The sequence below is a fragment of the Taudactylus pleione genome, unplaced genomic scaffold (genome assembly GCF_031769625.1).
Source record: "Taudactylus pleione unplaced genomic scaffold, aTauple2 ptg000199l, whole genome shotgun sequence".
Lineage (NCBI taxonomy): Eukaryota > Metazoa > Chordata > Amphibia > Anura > Myobatrachidae > Taudactylus > Taudactylus pleione.
The window spans coordinates 2835164-2853774 of record NW_028284601.1 but is presented as its reverse complement, the minus strand read 5'-3'; the positions used below and the strand labels follow the sequence as shown (position 1 = coordinate 2853774).

Here is an 18611-nt window from a genome sequence, read left to right as displayed (position 1 = left end):
CAGATGCATCCACTCCACCCGTGGGCCTTTGCGGAGCAAACTCACGGCTCCGCCTCCCTTCTAGCCGTAATGTAGCTAGCTGGGAGAGGGGTGGGCACAGAGTGGTGTTGGCCACTGCTGCATCTGTGTGCGTTTTATATATACACACATGGTTCTGTCAAACTGGCATACTCGAGAGAAAGAGAGAGAGAAAGAGAGAGAGAGAGAGAGAGAGAGAGAGAGAGAGAGAGAGAAAGAAAGAGAGAGAAAGGGAAAGAGAGAGAGAGAAAGAGAGAAAGGGAAAGAGAAAGAGAGAGAAAGAGAAAAAGAGAAAGAGAGAAAGAGAGAGAAAATATTTGGCCATTCACATCAGTCCCTGCCCCAGTGGAGCTTACACTCTATATTCCCTACCACACATACATACTAGGGTTAATTATTGTTGTGAGCCAATAACCTACCAGTATATTTTTTACATTCCTTTATCACTCAGGACGGGAAATGACGACCCCCAGGGTCTCATGTTGCTCCCATTGCAGAGAGACCCACAGCCAGGCGCTACTGAGCATCTGTAAGCCCCTACCCCTGCTCACCACGGCCCGCAGCTCCCCCTCCTGTGGTCTCCCCGGTCTCCTCTCTCCCAGCTCCCGTTCTGCAGCGTCCAGATCCCGGCTCAGCGCTTCCATGTCCAGCTGGGGCCACGCACTGTAGCCGTCCCGCACATGCTCGTACAGCCGGCTGTGGGGACCCTGCTCCCCCTTGCTGCTCAGGGAGCGTCTCCCGGCGGGTCCCCGGTGCAAACAGCGGGCACACAGCCCAGCCAGCATGCGGGCAGCCATCACTTCGGAGTCCTGACCGGGGACACCCCGAACTGGCCAATCATACAGCCGCGGGAGTCACTGTCACCGGGGATACCCAATCAGAGACAAGAGCGCGGTGACTGGCACAGCACTGACCAATCAGAAGAGCGTATGTGTAGCTATAAGGCGGGTTAAACGGGGAAGGGGCAGTAGGAATGCAGGAACCGTAATAAGGGCGTGGCAGTAATTAGACCAATCACTCATTTTTTCAGCCTTTTGATGGGCGGGGCTTACCGCAAGTGACCAGTAAGAGTGTACGGCGATATCTCGTCGGTACGGCTAAGCCACGCCCCAGGCTCTGTGACCCGGAGGTGACTGCACATGTGTTGCTGCCTTTAAGGGAATTTCATTGCGGGGACTGCTCAAGGTGAGTGCGGGGTGCCCTCATCAGGCTGCCCCCTGCTGCTGCAATAGGGGGATGTGTTTCTACTCTTCTGCTGTCTACAGATTGGGTTTGTTTGTTTTCTATAATACAGTATTTCCCTGTACACAGCCTGATTGGCGTAGTGGTTAGCATTGCTGTCTCATAGTACTGGACTTGGGTTCAGTTCCTCCAATAAAGCACTATCTGAGGGGAGATTGCATATGGGGGGGTTCCATTCAAACACACATACATGCCTTAGTGTGTGTCCATCTGTTCGGGAATAGATACTGTAATCTCCTCTGGGACAGGGACTGATGTGAATGATGGAAATGGCTTCTGTACAGCGCTGTGGAATATGTGTGCACTCTATAGCTATGCCTAATAAATATGTGCATACAGCAATGGAGTCATGTAAGCCTCGTCATGATTTTTGCCCTTTGCAGGTAATGTCCGTCTGATCTTCGATGTCTTGTGCTGGGATACGGAATCTTGTCTCCACCGCTTGGAGATGGGGTGAGTCTGATTTTGCTCATTCTTCTGCACAATGTATGTCTGCATTCCTTTCCCAAGTTATACAGGGATGGTAGCGCAGCGGCGGCTTCATGTGTTACCCTGCGCCCTTACACTCTGCACATGCTTCGGAATGAAGAGTACGTAACTACGGCCAATGCAGAGCTGTACATAAATTGAGTCATAATGGGGTATTCTCATGTATGTTAGGTCCAGAGGCGACATGTCGGTAGAACTGCCTGTAATTACGCCTGTGTTCAGACGGATCATATGCACCCAGTGTTCTCCCCAGAAATTTTTTACAGCCGGGTGGCATCCAAAAGTAGCCGGGTGGGGGCCTTCGCAATTATGCGCACGCCGGGAAAAGGGGTATCTCCCTTACCAATCCAGCCCGACAGGTCTCAGACTGCTCCCCCACTGGCTCTCAATCAAAAGTGCCCATTATGCAGTACCCCCTGTAGTTTTCCCTGTAGTATTCCCCTTTATGCATTGCCCCCTGTAGTTTAACTTTGCCCTTATGCATTGCTCCCTGGCTGAAGTAGTGCCCCTATGTAGTGCCCCCAGACTGGTCTCTTATGCAGTGCCCCCAGGCTTAAATAGTGCCCCCAGGTTTAATAGTGTCCCTTATGCAGTGCCCCAAGACTTAAATAGTGCCCTCAGACTGGTCATTGCCCCAGCCCAGCACTTACCTTTACTTGATGGCCATGGCCACTGCCTCGCGCTGACTGGATCTAACTAGATCCAGCAGGCGTGCGGGTAGGCCCCTCACGTCGCGGATGACGTCATGACATCACCCGCGCAGTGCATCACTGGGAATGCTGGCCTCAGAAGCGATCGGAGGCTTCTTTAGCCTCCGGTCACTTCAGAGGCCAGCGTTCCTCAGCGGGGAAAAGTGCCGGGTGGCCAGCTGTTTCTGCCGGGCTATGCGTCCGCAGAACACAGTCTGAGGAGAACACTGTGCACCTCGTATAGGGCTGCTGTAAGTGCGCACTGAAGCGGTCTGGATGTAGAGATGCGCACAACTGGGGCTGATTTAGTCACATGATGCTTCGAATGCTTTACTGCGGAGGTTCCCAAACTTGGCTTTCAAGGTACCCTAGCAGTCCAGGTTTTAAGGATATCCATGTTTGACTTAATACCTCAGTCAATTTGATTAAACCACCTTTGCTTAACCATGGAGCCCTGGGACCGAGTTTAGGAACTTCTACTTTAGATTTTCCTGCGCACCTTTGGGGTACAAGGAATTATCGATAATGTTGATGGTGGAGGGCTGCTGGTCGGAATACAGAAGGATATGAACGCTGGTTCCTGGTGTTATGTATATTAATGTATTTTCTGTCATGCTGTTGTGTCTGGAGTGATTATTCATAGGTCACTGTTTGCATTCATGGTCTCTCTCTGTAGGTTCTTTCCTCTCCCGAGCTGCTCTGCCAACCTGCCCCATCCCTCCCGTCGCGGACTCCCGCAGCATGGCCACCCTGAATCAGATGCACAGAGCAGGACGGCCCAAGAAAAAGCCGACCAAATTAGGAATCTTGGGCAATAACCCTCAGCTGAAAGGGATCGTGCTGAAGACTATTATCCGTAAGCCCAAAAAACCCAACTCTGCCAACCGCAAGTGTGCCCGTGTACGGCTCAGCAACGGCAAGGAAGTAGTTGTCTTTATTCCAGGAGAAGGACACAACCTGCAGGAACACAACATAGTCCTGGTGGAGGGGGGGCGCACACAGGATCTGCCAGGGGTGAAACTTAAGGTTGTCCGGGGAAAATACGACTGTGGCCATGTGAAAAAGAAGTAATAGTACATTTTGCGCTGTTTATCACAAAGGTTATACACCATGTTCTCCTCTAGAGGGCAGTAAAGATTTTGGACTGTGGAAACTGTGCTGCAGATCACAGGGGATTAGGGGGCTTATATACAGGTAAAGGGAAGTTCGTTAAAACAGGAATGAGAACACTTGTCCACATTGTCTGATTTTTGAAGAGCTGTAGCCATAAATATCTCTGTCTCATCTGTTCTGAGTTACAAAAATAAATTGAGTTCATGTTTCTTTATTGATCTGCAGTCTGTGCGCAGGACCCACAAACCGTCCGGTATTTACTTATGAGATGCAAACATACAGTTCCCTCCTACTAGCCAGACACTTGCTTTCATTGGTTACATTGCAACCAATCTATCATAGCTGGTTGTATGCTTTGTTTCTGCACTATTATATTACCATTATATTCTATCTGTCTCTGCACTATTATACTCTATGATCTAGGCAAATGATTACATTGTCATTTAATTGAGATCAGTCTCAGTTTGCATATAGTGTACTAGGGGCCTAATTCATAGATGAACGGTAATGTGATTTTCACGCAGATCGAGTGATTGTTTACCATTGCGCATGCATAAAAGCCGCACTGTGCGTACGCAGTGATCACATTGCGTACAGAGGATTCCATTGCAGAGTGAGTGACAGACTGCCAGCGTTTGGGGTGTGGTGATGAGGGTGTGGCCTGGGAAACGCAGGCGTGTCTGTCCGTTTAAACTTCGTTACATGGGCGTGCATAAATTAGCCTCTGCGAGTGCATACGCAGCTCTGCGTGTCTGACGAGCTCCCAAGGCAGTGGCAGGTCAAGATGGCTGGCAATGTTACCGATATTTACGCAGGCATGCCTTGTCGCACGCAGGTAAGAAGGCAGCAGTGGGCGTCCTTATGCTCGGGTGATCTTTGCAGAAATTAGCAGATTTTTGCTGCTGCGCTGGGTCTGAAGTTGCAGCTGCATTAGCAGATGTCTCTGAATCAGGCCCTAGCTACTTAGGATCAGTATTTTTGCAGCAAAGGAATTGGTATAAGGTTTCATATTAAGCATAACTGTGCATGGCGCGGGTCACTTGTATCCCACCTGTCTTTTACCTTTTTACACTAGATTGTGTACTTCTCCTCCATTGTGCTACTTCTTCCTTTAGTTTTTCGTCGTAGTTCGCTTATAATGCACTAGGTACTTTGGGATTCGTGTTTTGGCACGGCTAATTTTAAGCGATTTGTGGATAGGCATATCTGTACACATCTGTATATGTAAGATCTATTGCCAGTAAACGTAAACGTAAATGTTTATTTTGGAACTGCTGTAGGTTTACGTTGGTAAAATCAAGGTAAGCACATTACAGGTAACATACAGTCTGGGGTTCTGAGAATGAGGAATTAATGTCACTAGTTTCTGGAGGAACGACAGATGCCAGATGGGAGATAGGTTGCAGCCCTCTTACACGTAGGGGAATATAGTATATTAGAGATGTGTAGGGATAGTGAAAACAACTTTTTGTGCTTTTCCTGGCAATTTACAAGGTCTTCAGTCAGTGGCAGAACATGCAAACGGAAGCCCATAGATGAGTGTGGACAGGAGGTTGGCTTTGCTGTTCTCGCCTACCGAGCTCTTTGATCGTGGGACCTTGCACCAGTAGCTATTAGAATACACAGGGCCTGATTCAGACCTGCTCGCAAGCAGGATGCTCGCAAGCGCACAGTGCTCACAAGCAGGTTGATGGTCCCCCACTGCGCACGCCGGAGCTGGCTCCGGCATGCGCGAGACCCGGCCAGTGACAGGCGTTCCGTCGCTACGTGTCTCGAACCAAAACAGGGTGGCTGTCGATTATGATTGAGAGCTCGCCCCGTTTTGGAGGCGGGCATGGGGGGTGGCTGGCCAAACGGAGGCGTTCTTGAAGGAACGCCTGCCATTTGGGGGCGGCCTCAGTAGTGAGCTTCCAGCTCTATTAGAGCCGGAAGCTCACTGGGGCTTGCGATGGACCACAAGGGTCTCGTCGCAAGCCCGACCATCACCTGGTCACCCACAGCTTAGCGAGCGGCCAGGAGGCCGGCTCACACAAAAAAAAACCGCTGCCATGATTCAGAACGAGCGCTTTGAAAGAGCGTCCGGTTCAGCTTTGCACAGATACTCATCTGGAAAGGCCCCTGTACACCCCCAAATATCAGTAACAAAAGCCTATCAAAGCCTGCGTCCATGTGTTTGTACCGAGTTTAGAACATATCTTAACAGTGCGCACGTGACCTAAGACAGAGGCGTGATAGGGGCTCGAAGATATTCGACAGTCTCAGATAACTTCATGGAACATATAGGTATGGATGTGCCAATATAATATGGTTACAGAGTACTAGGGGCCTCATTCAGCAAGGATCGCAACTGCGATTACGCACACCAGCGGCCGCTTGTTGCTTTCTGCACATGCATGGCGCGAACCAGCCACTGCGACCGGGACTGCAATCGCTGAGACCATGCAGATCCATTGCAGAGTGATTGACAGGAAGTGACCGTTTGGTGGTGTTAACGAGGGATGGGGGGGTCAGGAAAAGGTAGGTGTGTCAGTGCGTTAGAACGCCGTTACAGGGACATGCATAAATTATCCATTGCGATGCCCTACGCAGTGTGTGTACTCACTGCGTGCGACGAGGTTAGCAATTCCTGAGTAAGGTCAGAACTTGTGCAAGTGTGCGTGAGGCTGCGATTGTACTTGATGTTAACGATGGTTTCGCAAGTATTATGGATGTGTGTAAGGTAAGGTGGGCGTCCTTATGTTACGACAGCGATCGCAGAGGATTAGCGTATCGCAGTGAGACTGCGTAATCGCTATTGCATTCGCAGTTGCGATCCATAGTAAATCGGGCCCTATATGCATAGCCGCCATATGTTTTGGTGCAAAATGTCGACATAGTGAATGTCGACAATGCAGATTTGTGCTGCCAAGGTGAGTATACCTAACCGCAGCCTAACCCTAAAATTGTTTTAACAGAACAAAAATGGCTGTCGACATTCTAAACCTTATACCATATCTTGTGCATGTAAGTCACATTTATAGTGTTGCATTTATGACTCTTGTTACGAGTCAAATCGTGCTGAGAAAGGTGCCTGGCCTCTGACCTATCGTCCCACCGTCCTTTCTGAATAAGATGCTGCCAAGAGAATCGTATTGAAGACAACCTGTGTGCAGCGCTCGTACCTGTTGTTTGCAGTGTGTGTAATGCATGGTTTCGTCCCTCCCCATTTATTTCCCAATTGCCTAAGTTGATAGTGTAGGTTGTCCCGGTGTACTTAAAGAATAAATCAGAGTCTAGACCAGTGGTTCTCAAACTCTGTCCTCAGGACCCCACACAGTGCATGTTTTCCAGGTCTCCTCACAGAATCGCAAGTGAAATAATTAGCTCCACCTGTGGATCTTTTAAAATGTGTCAGTGAGTAATAACTACACCTGTGCACCTGCTGGGTGACCTGTGTGGGGTCCTGAGGACCGAGTTTGAGAACCCCTGATCTAGACTGTGAAAGTGAGTCTGTGTGACAACTATAGGGGTTTATTGAATTAGAATCTCTCGTACCACTGATGTCATGGCACAATGTAAAGGAGCGGTGCAGTGAGCACAAATCCTGCACATACAGTAGGCTTACAGCATGCATTCCTGCGCACTCCTATGGGGATGTATGTAAAATTAACAATGTAGGGTGCTGATACCTTTGTTCAAACTATCTAACATTATTTCTTCTTCGGGGTCCATAGAGCTCCACCGGGAGACATTGGGGTGTAGGTGGGACTTGGAGGACCGGACACCAACAGCAAAGCTTTCAATCCCCGGATGCTGCGGTCCTTCCCCCTATACCCCGCCAACAGCCTGAGGGCACTTCAGTTTCGTTGGTGTCCGGCAAGGAGCTGGACCACCATTATAATGGATGAAGCTTTTATTTTATGATTTAATTTATTTTATTTTCTATTTTTACTGTAACTGGCGAGCACCAGACTGCCCTCTGGACGACTGTGCTGCCGCCTCATCACCTCTCCGCGGCACCATGACACCAAGCCGTGCTAGGTCCTGCCGGCGGGGCTCCCCGGACCCCAGATTGCAGCTGGAATTCAGGGGACAGGTAAGGAGGAACCTCGTTCACGGGAACCCGCATTTTTGCGCAGTCTTACCTCCGATCTCAGGAGACAGACTGGAGGCGTTGATGTGGACACTGGTGCGCCCATGACTCCACTAGACCACCGGGGCATATAACATACTGGTGCAGGGCATATATAGAGACCAGGGGACCCGGTGGTTAATGTCAGCAAGGGGAGAAGACTCTCTCCCTGCAGCCCCTCCCCCAGTCCAGGGCGCCATTCTACTGTGGTCCTGGTGTTCCCTGGGCAGCTCCTTCCTCACCCTCCGTCCCCTCAGAGATGTGTGGCAGCCATTTTATGCAAGCAAGTCTCCGGGAACACTGGGTCCAGTCTCCCTGTATACCTCTCCCACTGGCCAGGTCATACAGCGCTATATTCTACCAGCCACTGCGCTCTGTGTAGTTGATTTTAGTGCCCATTGCAGACATGTAATGTTTTTCTGCGTTTGTATGTGACTTGTGCTAGCGCTATTCTCTATTTTCTATATTGTCAGTTTATACCTTTTCCTTTTCTACTATACCCTGACATACTAAGGTTCATTGTACCTCACGTCTCCTATATAATTGTGAGGGCTATCACATACTATATAGCGCGGTTGCACACTACACTATGCCATATTATACATACTGCAGGGTGTTCACTGTACTATCATATTGTGTATTTTATTATTTTTGTGGCTATGTCTGGCAGAGGAAAGAATAACAAGCAGCCTGATGCTGCTGCTCATACTCAGTGGGCTTAGCCACAGAGGACCTAATTCAGGATGGTCTTTGCACTAATTGCTACACAGCCCCAGGCCCCTCAGCCCCAGTGTCTCTCCCTCAGGACCCACCCTGGGCTGCCTTATCACCGATGCTGGCAAAACTTGCGGACCACATAGCAGTCCCCGTGGTAGCTGCCCCTGTGGGATGGCCACAGCAGGTACTCCCTGCAAATCCTTTCCCTCCACCACAAGTAAACGTACTGTCTACCTCAGTACAGAGTTTGGCTAATACCTTCACGGTTTATCAGCAAATGCTGCAAATAGAAAAGCCTTTACCTATTAAACCTACTAAACGTGCTGTGTTATCTTCCCATTCCACACAGTTATCTTATTCTGATCTGGCGAGGCAGAAGACGCAGACCTCTCTCACTCTGATTCCGTCTCAGAAGAAGAGGAGCCACCCTCTAAACTAAATATACCTGCTCTTGTGAGAGCTGTTAAAACTATTTTGCAAATAGAAGAGGATGAACCCGCTCCTAAGAAAAAAAACATGCACTTTTTTTAAAATGACAAAAGATTGTTTTACCAGAGTTCCCTCACTTTGACCAGCTATCTGATCACATGAGTGAAGCTTGGAATATGCCCTTTAAAAGGTTTCAAATTCCAAAACTGTTCAGTTCCTTTTACCCTCTTCCAGCTACTGATTGTAATAAATGGGAAGTTCCCCCAGCAATGGATTCTCAAGTAACACGTCTGGTTAAAAATGCCGCCTTACCCATTCATACTGCAACCTCCTTGAAGGAGACCACAGATAGAAGTATAGAGTCTATATACTCTCTTACAGGAGCTATTACTTGTCCTGCTAGGGCTACGGCCTGAGTGGCAAAAGCCATTGAGAGTTGGGCAGAGGCCCTAGAAGAGACATTTCCCTCTGATGCTCCGAGGGAACAGCTGTCCTACATATCTCACATTAGAGATGCAGCCTTCTACTTAGGTGAAGCAGCCATGGATACGGTTCTCCTGGCCTCCAGGATATCTGCCACTTCAGTAGTGACCCGCCGTATTGTTTGGTTATGTTCCTGGAAAGCAGATTCAGACTCTAAACGGGCTCTGGTGTCCCTGCCTGGGGTTCCCAGGGTGGGAGGCCGACTTCTTCAATTCGCCCAGGTATGGCATCAAACCATGTCAGATGCCTAGGTAAGGAAAGTGGTCTCCCACGGATACGCCCTCTGATTCCTGAGGTGACCCCCCCCCAGCAGTTCTTTTGCACAGGACCCAACCAAGGCCCTGCTGCTCCAAAAACTGAATTCTTTACTGAATTCAGGAGTATTTTTTCATGTCCCCTCCACACAACGGGGCAAGGGCTGTTATTCTACTCTTTTCTTAGTTCAGCAGCCCAATGGGTCTCATCGGCCGGAATCCGTATGATACGGTTCAAAGCCTGACAGTGAAGATCCCGACAGTGAAGTATTTTTTCTATTTACTAAACTAACCACCCCAACCCTCCCTTAGGGGTGCCTAACCTCCTCCCCAAGTGCCTAACCCTAACCCCCCCTTCCCCGCAGCCTAACCCTAAGTCTCCCAGGGGATGCCTAACCCTAACCTCCCGGGGGGGTGCCTAACCCTAAGTCCCCCCCCCCCCCGGGATCCCCTAACCTAACCACCTCCCCGCGCTGACTGTCCGCGCCTGGCTTAGCTTCGATTGGTAAGCCGGGTGTTGGGCTCCCGGCGTAGGTCTAATGACAGGTGTTGGAATTTGATGCCGACCAATAGACACTTGCCAGGATTCGACAGTCGGGATGCCGACGGTCAACATTTAGACCGTCGGCATCCCGACTGCATCCCCATCGGCCTATCCTCAACCTCAAATCTCTGAACAAGTTTATCAGGGTGCCCAGGTTTTGTATGGAAACCCTCCATTCCATTATCCTAGCTATGGAGCCTGGGGATTTTATGGTATCTTTAGACATTCAGGACGCTTACCTACATGTACCTTTAGCGCTTTCTCATCAACAATAGCTCCGGTTTGCTATACTACAGCAACATTACTAATTTCAGGCTCTGCCGTTCGGCCTTTCAAAGGCCCCCCAGTCTTTACCAACCTCATGGCAGTTATGGCGACCTCTCTTTGTCGTTAAGGGATCAGACTGCTCCTATAATTGGACGATCTCTTGCTGTTGGCCAGCTCCACAGAGAGACTTCACCGCCATCTACAGGTAACCATTACCTTTCTTCAAATGCATGGTTGGCTGATCAACTGGAAAAAATCTTCCCTAACACCCTATCAAAGGATGGTACATTTGAGAGCCCTCCTGGACTCTCAAGTTCAGAGAATCTTCCTAACAGCGGACAAGATTTCAGCAATCCAGCACAGACTACTCCACAATCGCCAAGTGTCAATTCACTCTGCAATGCAGTCATTGGGATCAATGGTGTCCACCTTCGACATGGTGGAGTTCACCCAGTTTCACTCCAGGCCCCTACAACACCTGATCCTCTCCAGGTGGAATAGGCTAACCCATCTGCTCAAGACCCAGATGATGAGCCTCCCACCAGAGGTTCGCCTGTCCCTAGCCTGGTGGCTACAAACTTCCCATTCGAACAAGGGTCGTCCCTTTTGGATCCCGGACTGGGCTCTCCTCTCCACGAACGCAAGCCTCCGAGGGTGGGGCGCAGTAACTGGCCAGCAGTCCTTCCAGGGCTGATAGTCCCCAGTCGAGGCAGTGTTACCAATCAACATCCTGGAACTTCAAGCCATCTACAGAGCTCTCACTCTGAGTATTCTGTAAAACAGGCCAGTACAAATACAGTTCGACAACGGCACGGCTGTGGCCTACCTCAATCACCAAGTGGGTACTCGAAATCAGTCAGCAATGACAGAAGTGTCCCGCATTCGCACATATGCTGAATGCAATCTCCCAGCCATCTCCGCTGTGTTCATCCCAGGGATTCTCAATTGGGAAGCAGATTTCCTCAGCTGTCACGACATGGATGCATGAGAATGGTCTCTACATCCAGAAGTCTTTCAGCTTCTAGTGGACAAATGGGGTCTTCCGGAAGTGGGACTCATGGCCTCAAGACAACAACAAACTTCCAATTTATGGAGCCATAACATAGGACCCCGACGCGGGCTTCACAGATGCATTGTGGGTGAAATGGAACTTCAATTTGGCATATCTCTTCACTCCAATATCCCCACTTCCTCGAGTGCTTCGAAAGTTCAGACAGGTTGGGGATACAGTCTTGTTCATAGCTCCAGCTTGGCCCAGACGTCATTGGTACTCCGATCTACAAAGGTTCTCCATAGACGTTCCTCTTCAGCTTCCTCTATGAGTAGATCTGTTGTCTTAGGGTCTATGTCTACATCCACACCTAGCCCGTCTGACTTTAATGGCGTGGCTCTTGAGACATCCCTCCTAACGGCTAAGGGTTTCTCCAGCTCTGTGGTCCAAACAATGCTCAGAGCATGTAAACTGGGATTTAATACAGAATATGGCATACATATTTCAGCCAGGATTTAACACAGAATATGGCATACATATTTCCAATGGTGTGCTCCAAGAAACTATGACCTGCAAGTCTTTAAGGTTTCTAGAATTCTTGCCTTTCAGGTTGGACTGGATCTAGGCCTCCGCCTAGCATCTCTGAAAGTGCAGGTCTCTGCTTTGTCTATCTGGTTTTAGTGCAGAATTTCTACTATACCAGAGGTTCACACCTTCATGCAAGGTGTTCTACGTATACAACCTCCCTTTGTCCCTCCTGTTGCTCCATGGGATTTGTCAGTGGTGCTCCAAGCTCTTCAAGAATGTCCATTCGAACCCCTGGAATCAGTGAATGTCAAGTGGCTCACTGGCTATAGCATCTGCTCGCAGGGTATCGGATTTAGGGGCACTTTTATGTCACTCCCCCTTTTTAATATTTCATCAGGACAGGGCTGTTCTTCGTACACGCCCAGGTTTCCTTCGCAAGGTGGTTTCTAGCTTCCACCTGCATGAGGAAATTGTGGTTACAGCATTTAATTCACTAGACCTCTCGGCAGGTGAGGCCTCGTTGGATGTGGTCCATGCTCTGAAGACCTATGTGGACTGCACTACTTTCATCAAGGAATCGGACTACCTCTTTGTCCTATATGGATTCCACAAGAAGGAATGGCCAGCTAACAAAGAGACTCTGGCCAGATGGATTTGCATGCCTATCTCACAGGCTTACACAGACTTCAGTATCTGCTCATTCTACTCGCTCTGTGAGTCCCTCGTGGGCAGCCCGGCTGAAGAGATATGCAAGGCGGCCATCTGGTCTTCTGTCCACACCTTTCTTAGGTTTTATGCCTTTGATACATTTGCCTCAGGATCCTTCTTTCGGGCATAGGGTTTCTCCTATCAGCTTAGGAGCATTCCCGCCCTTGAACAACTGCTTTGGGACATCCCCAATGTCTCCCTGTGGGCCCTGAAGAAGAAAAGGAGTGTTATGGTAAATCTTACCTTGGTTAACTCTTTCTTCGAAGTTCATTCATAGGGTCCACAGGGCACCCACCCTGACTCTCCTATGGATTTCTTCTCCTGGTCACTTGTTTCCTTCTTTGTGTGAGAGTGTGGTTCCTCAGTGTACCAGTCTTCCTCCTCTCCTATCCTGCCTTGGGCTTGTTAACAAAACTGAAGTGCCCTCAAGCTTTGGGCGGGGTATAGGGTGAAGGAGAGGAGCATCCTGGAATTGAAAAGCTTTGCTGTTGATGTCCGGTCCTCCAGCTCCCCTCTCCTTTTTTAATTGAATTGCCCCCATGGTGCGCTGTACATTATAAGGTTAAAAGTTTATTTTATGACGTGTGTGTCTTAGTTTATTGCTGTTACAGTTCGAAAACCCAGCAGTCCCACCCCAGAAAGGATGTCCCTGGCAGGTATTACCCACAATGCAGTGGGTACCAGTTCATTGGTTGGCCATTGTAATCTTGTGATGCCATCATTACGCTGTATGTGCTCATTAGCCAGGATGCAACCAAGCCTAGGAGGCGAAACGATCGTCATCTGCTGCTACACTGATTTGAAATATCACAGCTACATCTGGGATCCGAACCGCTGAAAGCTACATATGCTGAGAGGACGGTTATATCAAAAACATTAGTTAATCCTATATTACAATATCTGATCACGTACCCTTATATATATATATGCTATTTTTAAAATGCCACCGCTACCTCCGGTCAGCTAACTTTGTTATTGTATGGTATACAGGATGCATATTTTGCATTGCTTCCAACCTGGTAATTTACATCTTTGTGTGGCCACAGATAGCACCACACTGCCGGGTGCCATCTTCCTTACCTTCATATTACTTCGGGCTCTCTCATCCGGACTGCCCATTACCCGCAAAGCACTGCCAATTGGTATCGGCACGGACAGCCTGGTTCTTGTCCAGACAGCAGAAATGCCGCTACTATCTTTCACTCCCATTCGGGACCTCGCTCTGCTCGCTCATTTATCACCCTCTGCTGTCAAAGCAAGGTGGTAAGACAGTAGAAGCAGGCCGCTTACCTGATTGGATCTTGTTCACACACAGTAACATTAACTCTCCTAACCATCTTTGTTTACATTGCTCTAAAAAAACAGCTTTTTGAATATCGCGAATTAAAGTAACACTTTGTGTCCACCCATGTTTATTATGTTAATTAAAGCCCATTGGGCTCTAATTGGGTGCTCTTATGCGAGCCATGAAGAGATTGTTAATGAAGTAAACACAATTATGATATAGTATGTGTATTACAATCATTCTGCTTAAATATAGCTATTACACTGTGATTTTGAAAAAGAATTTTCCAGTGCCAGGTTGAGGGCTAATTTGAGCCTATATCACCCGATTCCTGGACAAAAACTGCCGATTATAATCAAGGGACTAAGAAGTGATATACCTAAGTTAGGGTCATATTCAATTAGAAGCGAAAAGTCCGTTTTGGCGATACTTTTTCGCCGATGATGAAAAGCGCGAAACCAGCGATGATGGCGAAAAGTCCGGCAACAGAAGTAGGGATATCGGAGGAAACAGATACGCCAGGTGAAACGTCCATTTCACCGACAGCGCGTCTACCAGACAGGCACCTGCATCTCTTGTCCTTGACCCGTAAACAGGCAACTTGTGATTGTGACGGGAGGCCATCAAGTCCAGCTCCGGCAGCCCCCACCTGTCCACGAGTAGCTGAAACACCTCTGGGTGAAGCGACCATTCCCCGGGATGCACGTCGTGACGGCTGAGGAAGTCCGCCTCCCAATTGAGGACTCCAGGAATGAAGACTGCCGAGATCGCTGGAATGTGACACTCCGCCCAAGCAAGAATGCGAGACACCTCCGACATCGCTGCCCGACTGAGAGTTCCTCCTTGGTGGTTGATGTACGCCACCGTGGTGGCGTTGTCGGACTGCACCTGAACCGCCCTTCCGTGAAGAGCGGGGCCCTGTATACTGCCCGCAGTTCCAGAATGTTGATGGGAAGAGCTTCTTCCGCGGACCAACGACCCTGAAGTGATAATGAGCCGGTCACTGCCCCCCAACTCCTTAGACTGGCATCCGTCGTGAGCAGGATCCAGTCCGGGATCCAAAAGGGGCGCCCCTCAGCAGATGAGCCGTCTGAAGCCACCAAGCCAAAGACTGCCGAACCTCCGGGGACAACACCAGCAACTGAGAGCGGATCCGGTGTGGTAACCCGTTCCATTCTGATAGAATCAGCCCCTGCAGGGGCCGGGAATGGAACTGGGCAAATTCCACCATGTCGAATGTCGACACCATAGACCCCAGAACTCTCATAGCCGAATGGACCGACAGGCGGCAACTGCTCAGGCAACTGTGTATCCGCAGCTGCAGAGAGGAGACCTTCTCCGGAGTCAGGAAGATCCTCTGCTGACGAGAATCCAGCAGGGCCCCCAAATGAACCATCCGCTGAGATGGAATCAGGGATGACTTTTTCCAATTTATCAGCCACCCGTGCGCTTGCAGGCAAGCGATTGTCAGGTGGAGATGTTGAAGCAGTACCTCCGGGGAGCTCGCCAGCAACAGGAGGTCGTCCAGATACGGCAGCAGCAGTACATTCTGGTTCCGCAGATGTGCGGCCATGACCGCCATAATCTTCGTGAACACCCGCGGTGCCGTGGTGAGACCAAAGGGTAGCGCCCGGAACTGATAGTGGTGTTGAAGGATAGCGAACCTCAGATACCTCTGGTGCGAAGGTGCTATCGGAACATGGAGGTAGGCGTCCTGGATATCCAGGGACACCATGTAATCCCCCGGTTCCATCGCCGGAATGATGGAACGTAACGTCTCCATCCTGAATTTGGGAACTCTGAGGAATTTGCTCAGAGACTTCAAGTTGAGGATAGGGCGATGAGAACCATTGGGTTTCTGCACCAGAAACAGAGAAGAATAGTACCCCATCCCTCGTTGTAATTGAGGAACGGGAACAATGACCCCTGCTTTCAGCAAGGACTCTACGGCTACTTGAATCTGTAAGGTCTTGGTCGTATCCTGAGAAGGACTGGTGCAGAAAAACTGGCGGGGTGGTCTGTGCCGAAAAGACAGGGCGTACCCCTGGGAGACCACTTCTCGAACCCAGGCATCCGTGGTGGTATCGTGCCAACACTGGGCAAACAGAAGAAGTCGGCCTCCCACTCTGGGGTCCCCCAGAGGGAGGCCCGTCCCATCAGGCAGCGGGCTTATCCTCCTGCTTGGAAGAAGGGCGCCTGGCACTCCAGGCCTGCTTCTTGGGCTTAGAAGCGGCCTTGGTCGCCGACTGCCTCGGGAAGGACTGACCTTTAGCCTTGCCCTGAACCCGAAAGGACCGAAAGGCCGAGCTCCGTACCTTGGTAGGTGCAGAAGCCGAAGGGAGGAAGGCTGACTTAGACTTAGCCAGCGTATCCACAATTTTGTCCAAGTCTGGACCAAAAAGCAACTCCCCATTAAAAGGTAAGGCCTCCAGGCTCTTTTTGGAGTCCGCGTCAGCTCTCCAAGACCTCAGCCACAAGGACCGCCGCGCCGACACAGCTGCAGCCGACACCCGAGAGGTCAGCAGGCTCGCGTCTAACGAAGCTTCCCCGATGTAGGAAGCCGTATCCCTCATTTGTCCTATCAACGCTTTCTGGATCTCCGGAGCATCTTCCGGAAAGGTATCCTCCAAGGCATTGGCCCAGCTCTCGATGGCCTTAGCCACCCAAGAGATGGCATGGACGGACGGGTCACCGCCCCCGAGAGAGAGTAAATAGACTTTAAACAAATCTCCACTTTCCTGTCCGTGGGATCTTTCAGGGAGGAGATAGACGGCAGAGGCAGCGTAGCGCTTTTAATTAAGCGGGTAATGTGGGAATCCACCGCAGGCGGAGTTTCCCACTTGCTGCAATGAGCCTCAGGAAACGGATAGTTTGAAGCCAACCATTTCTGCGGTTGGAATCTCTTGCTGGGCAACTGCCAGGCCCCTGCCATATGATCCGTTAACTGGTCTGACAGGGGAAAAACCGTCGAAGTCACCTTGGCCTTTTTAAAGTTAGGGTACTTTGACCTGGGAGCCTGCACATCCTCCTCAATATGAAGGATGGCCCGCACCGCCCTAACCAATGCCGGCACATTAATGGAGGACTTAGCCTCCACCTCCTGGGCCCTGGCATCCGAGTCAGAGTCTTCATGGATCTCTCCGTCATCCGAAGACACATCCGTGTCCGTAAACTGAGCCGCCAGTGAAGCTGGAACGGGTCGCTTGGACGCCCGTGGGGGCAAATCACTGTGCAACATAGATTGAAAGGCTGATGACGAAGCCGCCAGGCTCTGAACAGAGCTGGAGAGGACATCCATCCAGGGAGGGTGCACCGTCTGAGGATACCCCTGAAACGGCACCATGGACTGCTGCGGCACCGTGGGAGATTGCACAAAGACAGGCAAACCCGCATAAAGACCCATAGTCTGAGACCCGGGTGGAGACTGCACCAGACGTGTCACACCTGGGGAACGGGGGATGGTAGGCAACGCCCTAGAAGGGGCCGCAGTCAGGACCGCAAGCCGGTCCGCGATCGACGCCAGCACCTGCGTAAACATTGCCCACGGAGGATCCTGCGCCACCGGGGGTTTAGAGGGACCAGGCACCAGCTGGCATCGCCCGCACAGACCGTCCTGAGACAAATCCGCCCCGTCGACCCCTGCCGAACAGCGACGGCAGGAAAACAACACAGGAGCCTCGGAGCGCTCATTCTCATCAGACATGACACAAACTTTTTGCAATAAACGTGTATCACCGAAACGAGGTAAGGCGTATAACACCCACGCACTCCCAAGTATGCAACACAAACAGCCCACAATCTGGTACTGAGTAGCACACCGCTGTATGTGACGGACCTCACAAATACGTAGATCTATATAAGTGAGGTACACAGAAAGAACACCCTCCCCCACGCACCTGCGGGCCATAGGAGAAGGAAAGGGATAGGTAAAAAGCTGACAGTAAGTAGAAAAAGCACAGACAGCAGCACTAGCAAAGGTCACAAACCATGCAGGAAGTTATACTCACTGCACCTTCAGCTACAATCAACCTCCCAGATTCAGTGTCTGGGAGGGCTATAGCGCTGCGAACACTGTCCTGATCAGGGGAGAGGTACGCAGGGGGACCGGTCCACTGGAAGCCTGCCTGGGAGCTCTGCATTGCTGCCTGGGAAGATGGCCACCGGAGAGCTCTGAGGAGGAGCGGCCGAGAGAGCACAGCCCAGCGACGCCAGCACGCTTGAGAGAAGGCGCGCTGGGCTGAGGGGAGGAGCCGCTCAAGCAGGGAAGGCTGCCTCCCCTGCTAGTATGGAACCCCAGGGACGCCGTTTCCTGCCGGCCTTACACCCTGGTGGTCCAGCGGACACACGGGGTAATCCACAGAGGGGGGAGCCCGCCGCCACTACTAGCGCCGCCGGTCTGTCCCCAGAGACCGGCGGCATAAAGACTGCATAACTTCCCCCGCGCGCAGTGCTGACAGCGCTGCACGCGGCTTACCTGGCCCCTTGAGTCCGGCAGCAGTCTGTGGGAGGTCCCGGAGCCACGCTAGCACTGACTCCGGGGTCCCGCTGCGATCCCCGGATCAGTACCGGCGTCGCAGCGCCAGCGGGGCTTGTTGGAGCGGCAGCATGGACGTCCAGATGGACAGTCTTATGCTGCCACTCTGAAGATAGTAAAAAAATAAAATAATAAAATCTTCTTTAAAAAAAAAATTAAAATAAAGCTTAGGGGCTGCTTATGCAGCCCCACTGCTCCAGGGTGACCCG

The 18611-nt window shown here is 50.6% G+C and overlaps 2 protein-coding genes across 3 annotated transcripts in view; one reads left to right on the top strand and one right to left on the bottom strand.

The window, feature by feature from the left end:
• The window catches only part of SARS2 (seryl-tRNA synthetase 2, mitochondrial), a 38775-nt gene extending 37860 nt beyond the window's left edge, over positions 1 to 915 (bottom strand). The window contains exon 1 of the mRNA XM_088477026.1: positions 570 to 915. Coding sequence (XP_088333152.1) covers positions 570 to 815 — 246 coding nt within the window. The 5' untranslated portion in view covers positions 816 to 915. The remainder of the gene's footprint in view (positions 1 to 569) is intronic.
• Positions 916 to 1092: 177 nt separating this feature from the next.
• Positions 1093 to 3765, top strand: MRPS12 (mitochondrial ribosomal protein S12). Of its 2 annotated transcripts, none has more exons than XM_088477027.1 (3): positions 1093 to 1203; positions 1644 to 1713; positions 3115 to 3765. In XM_088477027.1, the coding sequence occupies exons 2-3, from the start codon at positions 1665 to 1667 to the stop codon at positions 3507 to 3509; spliced, it is 444 nt and encodes a 147-aa protein (XP_088333153.1). In that variant the 5' UTR covers positions 1093 to 1203; positions 1644 to 1664; the 3' UTR covers positions 3510 to 3765. The 2 variants fall into 2 exon arrangements, with proteins under 2 accessions (XP_088333153.1, XP_088333154.1); XM_088477028.1 differs by lacking the exon at positions 1093 to 1203 and adding an exon at positions 1208 to 1288.
• The last annotated feature ends 14846 nt before the right edge of the window (positions 3766 to 18611 follow it).

Bases quoted from the DNA above. Each gene is read 5' to 3' on its own strand.
- MRPS12 (XM_088477027.1), top strand. From the start codon at position 1,665: ATGTCTTGTGCTGGGATACGGAATCTTGTCTCCACCGCTTGGAGATGG. The intron at 1,714-3,114 runs GTGAGTCTGATT...CTCTCTCTGTAG, and splicing joins CTCCACCGCTTGGAGATGGG to GTTCTTTCCTCTCCCGAGCT.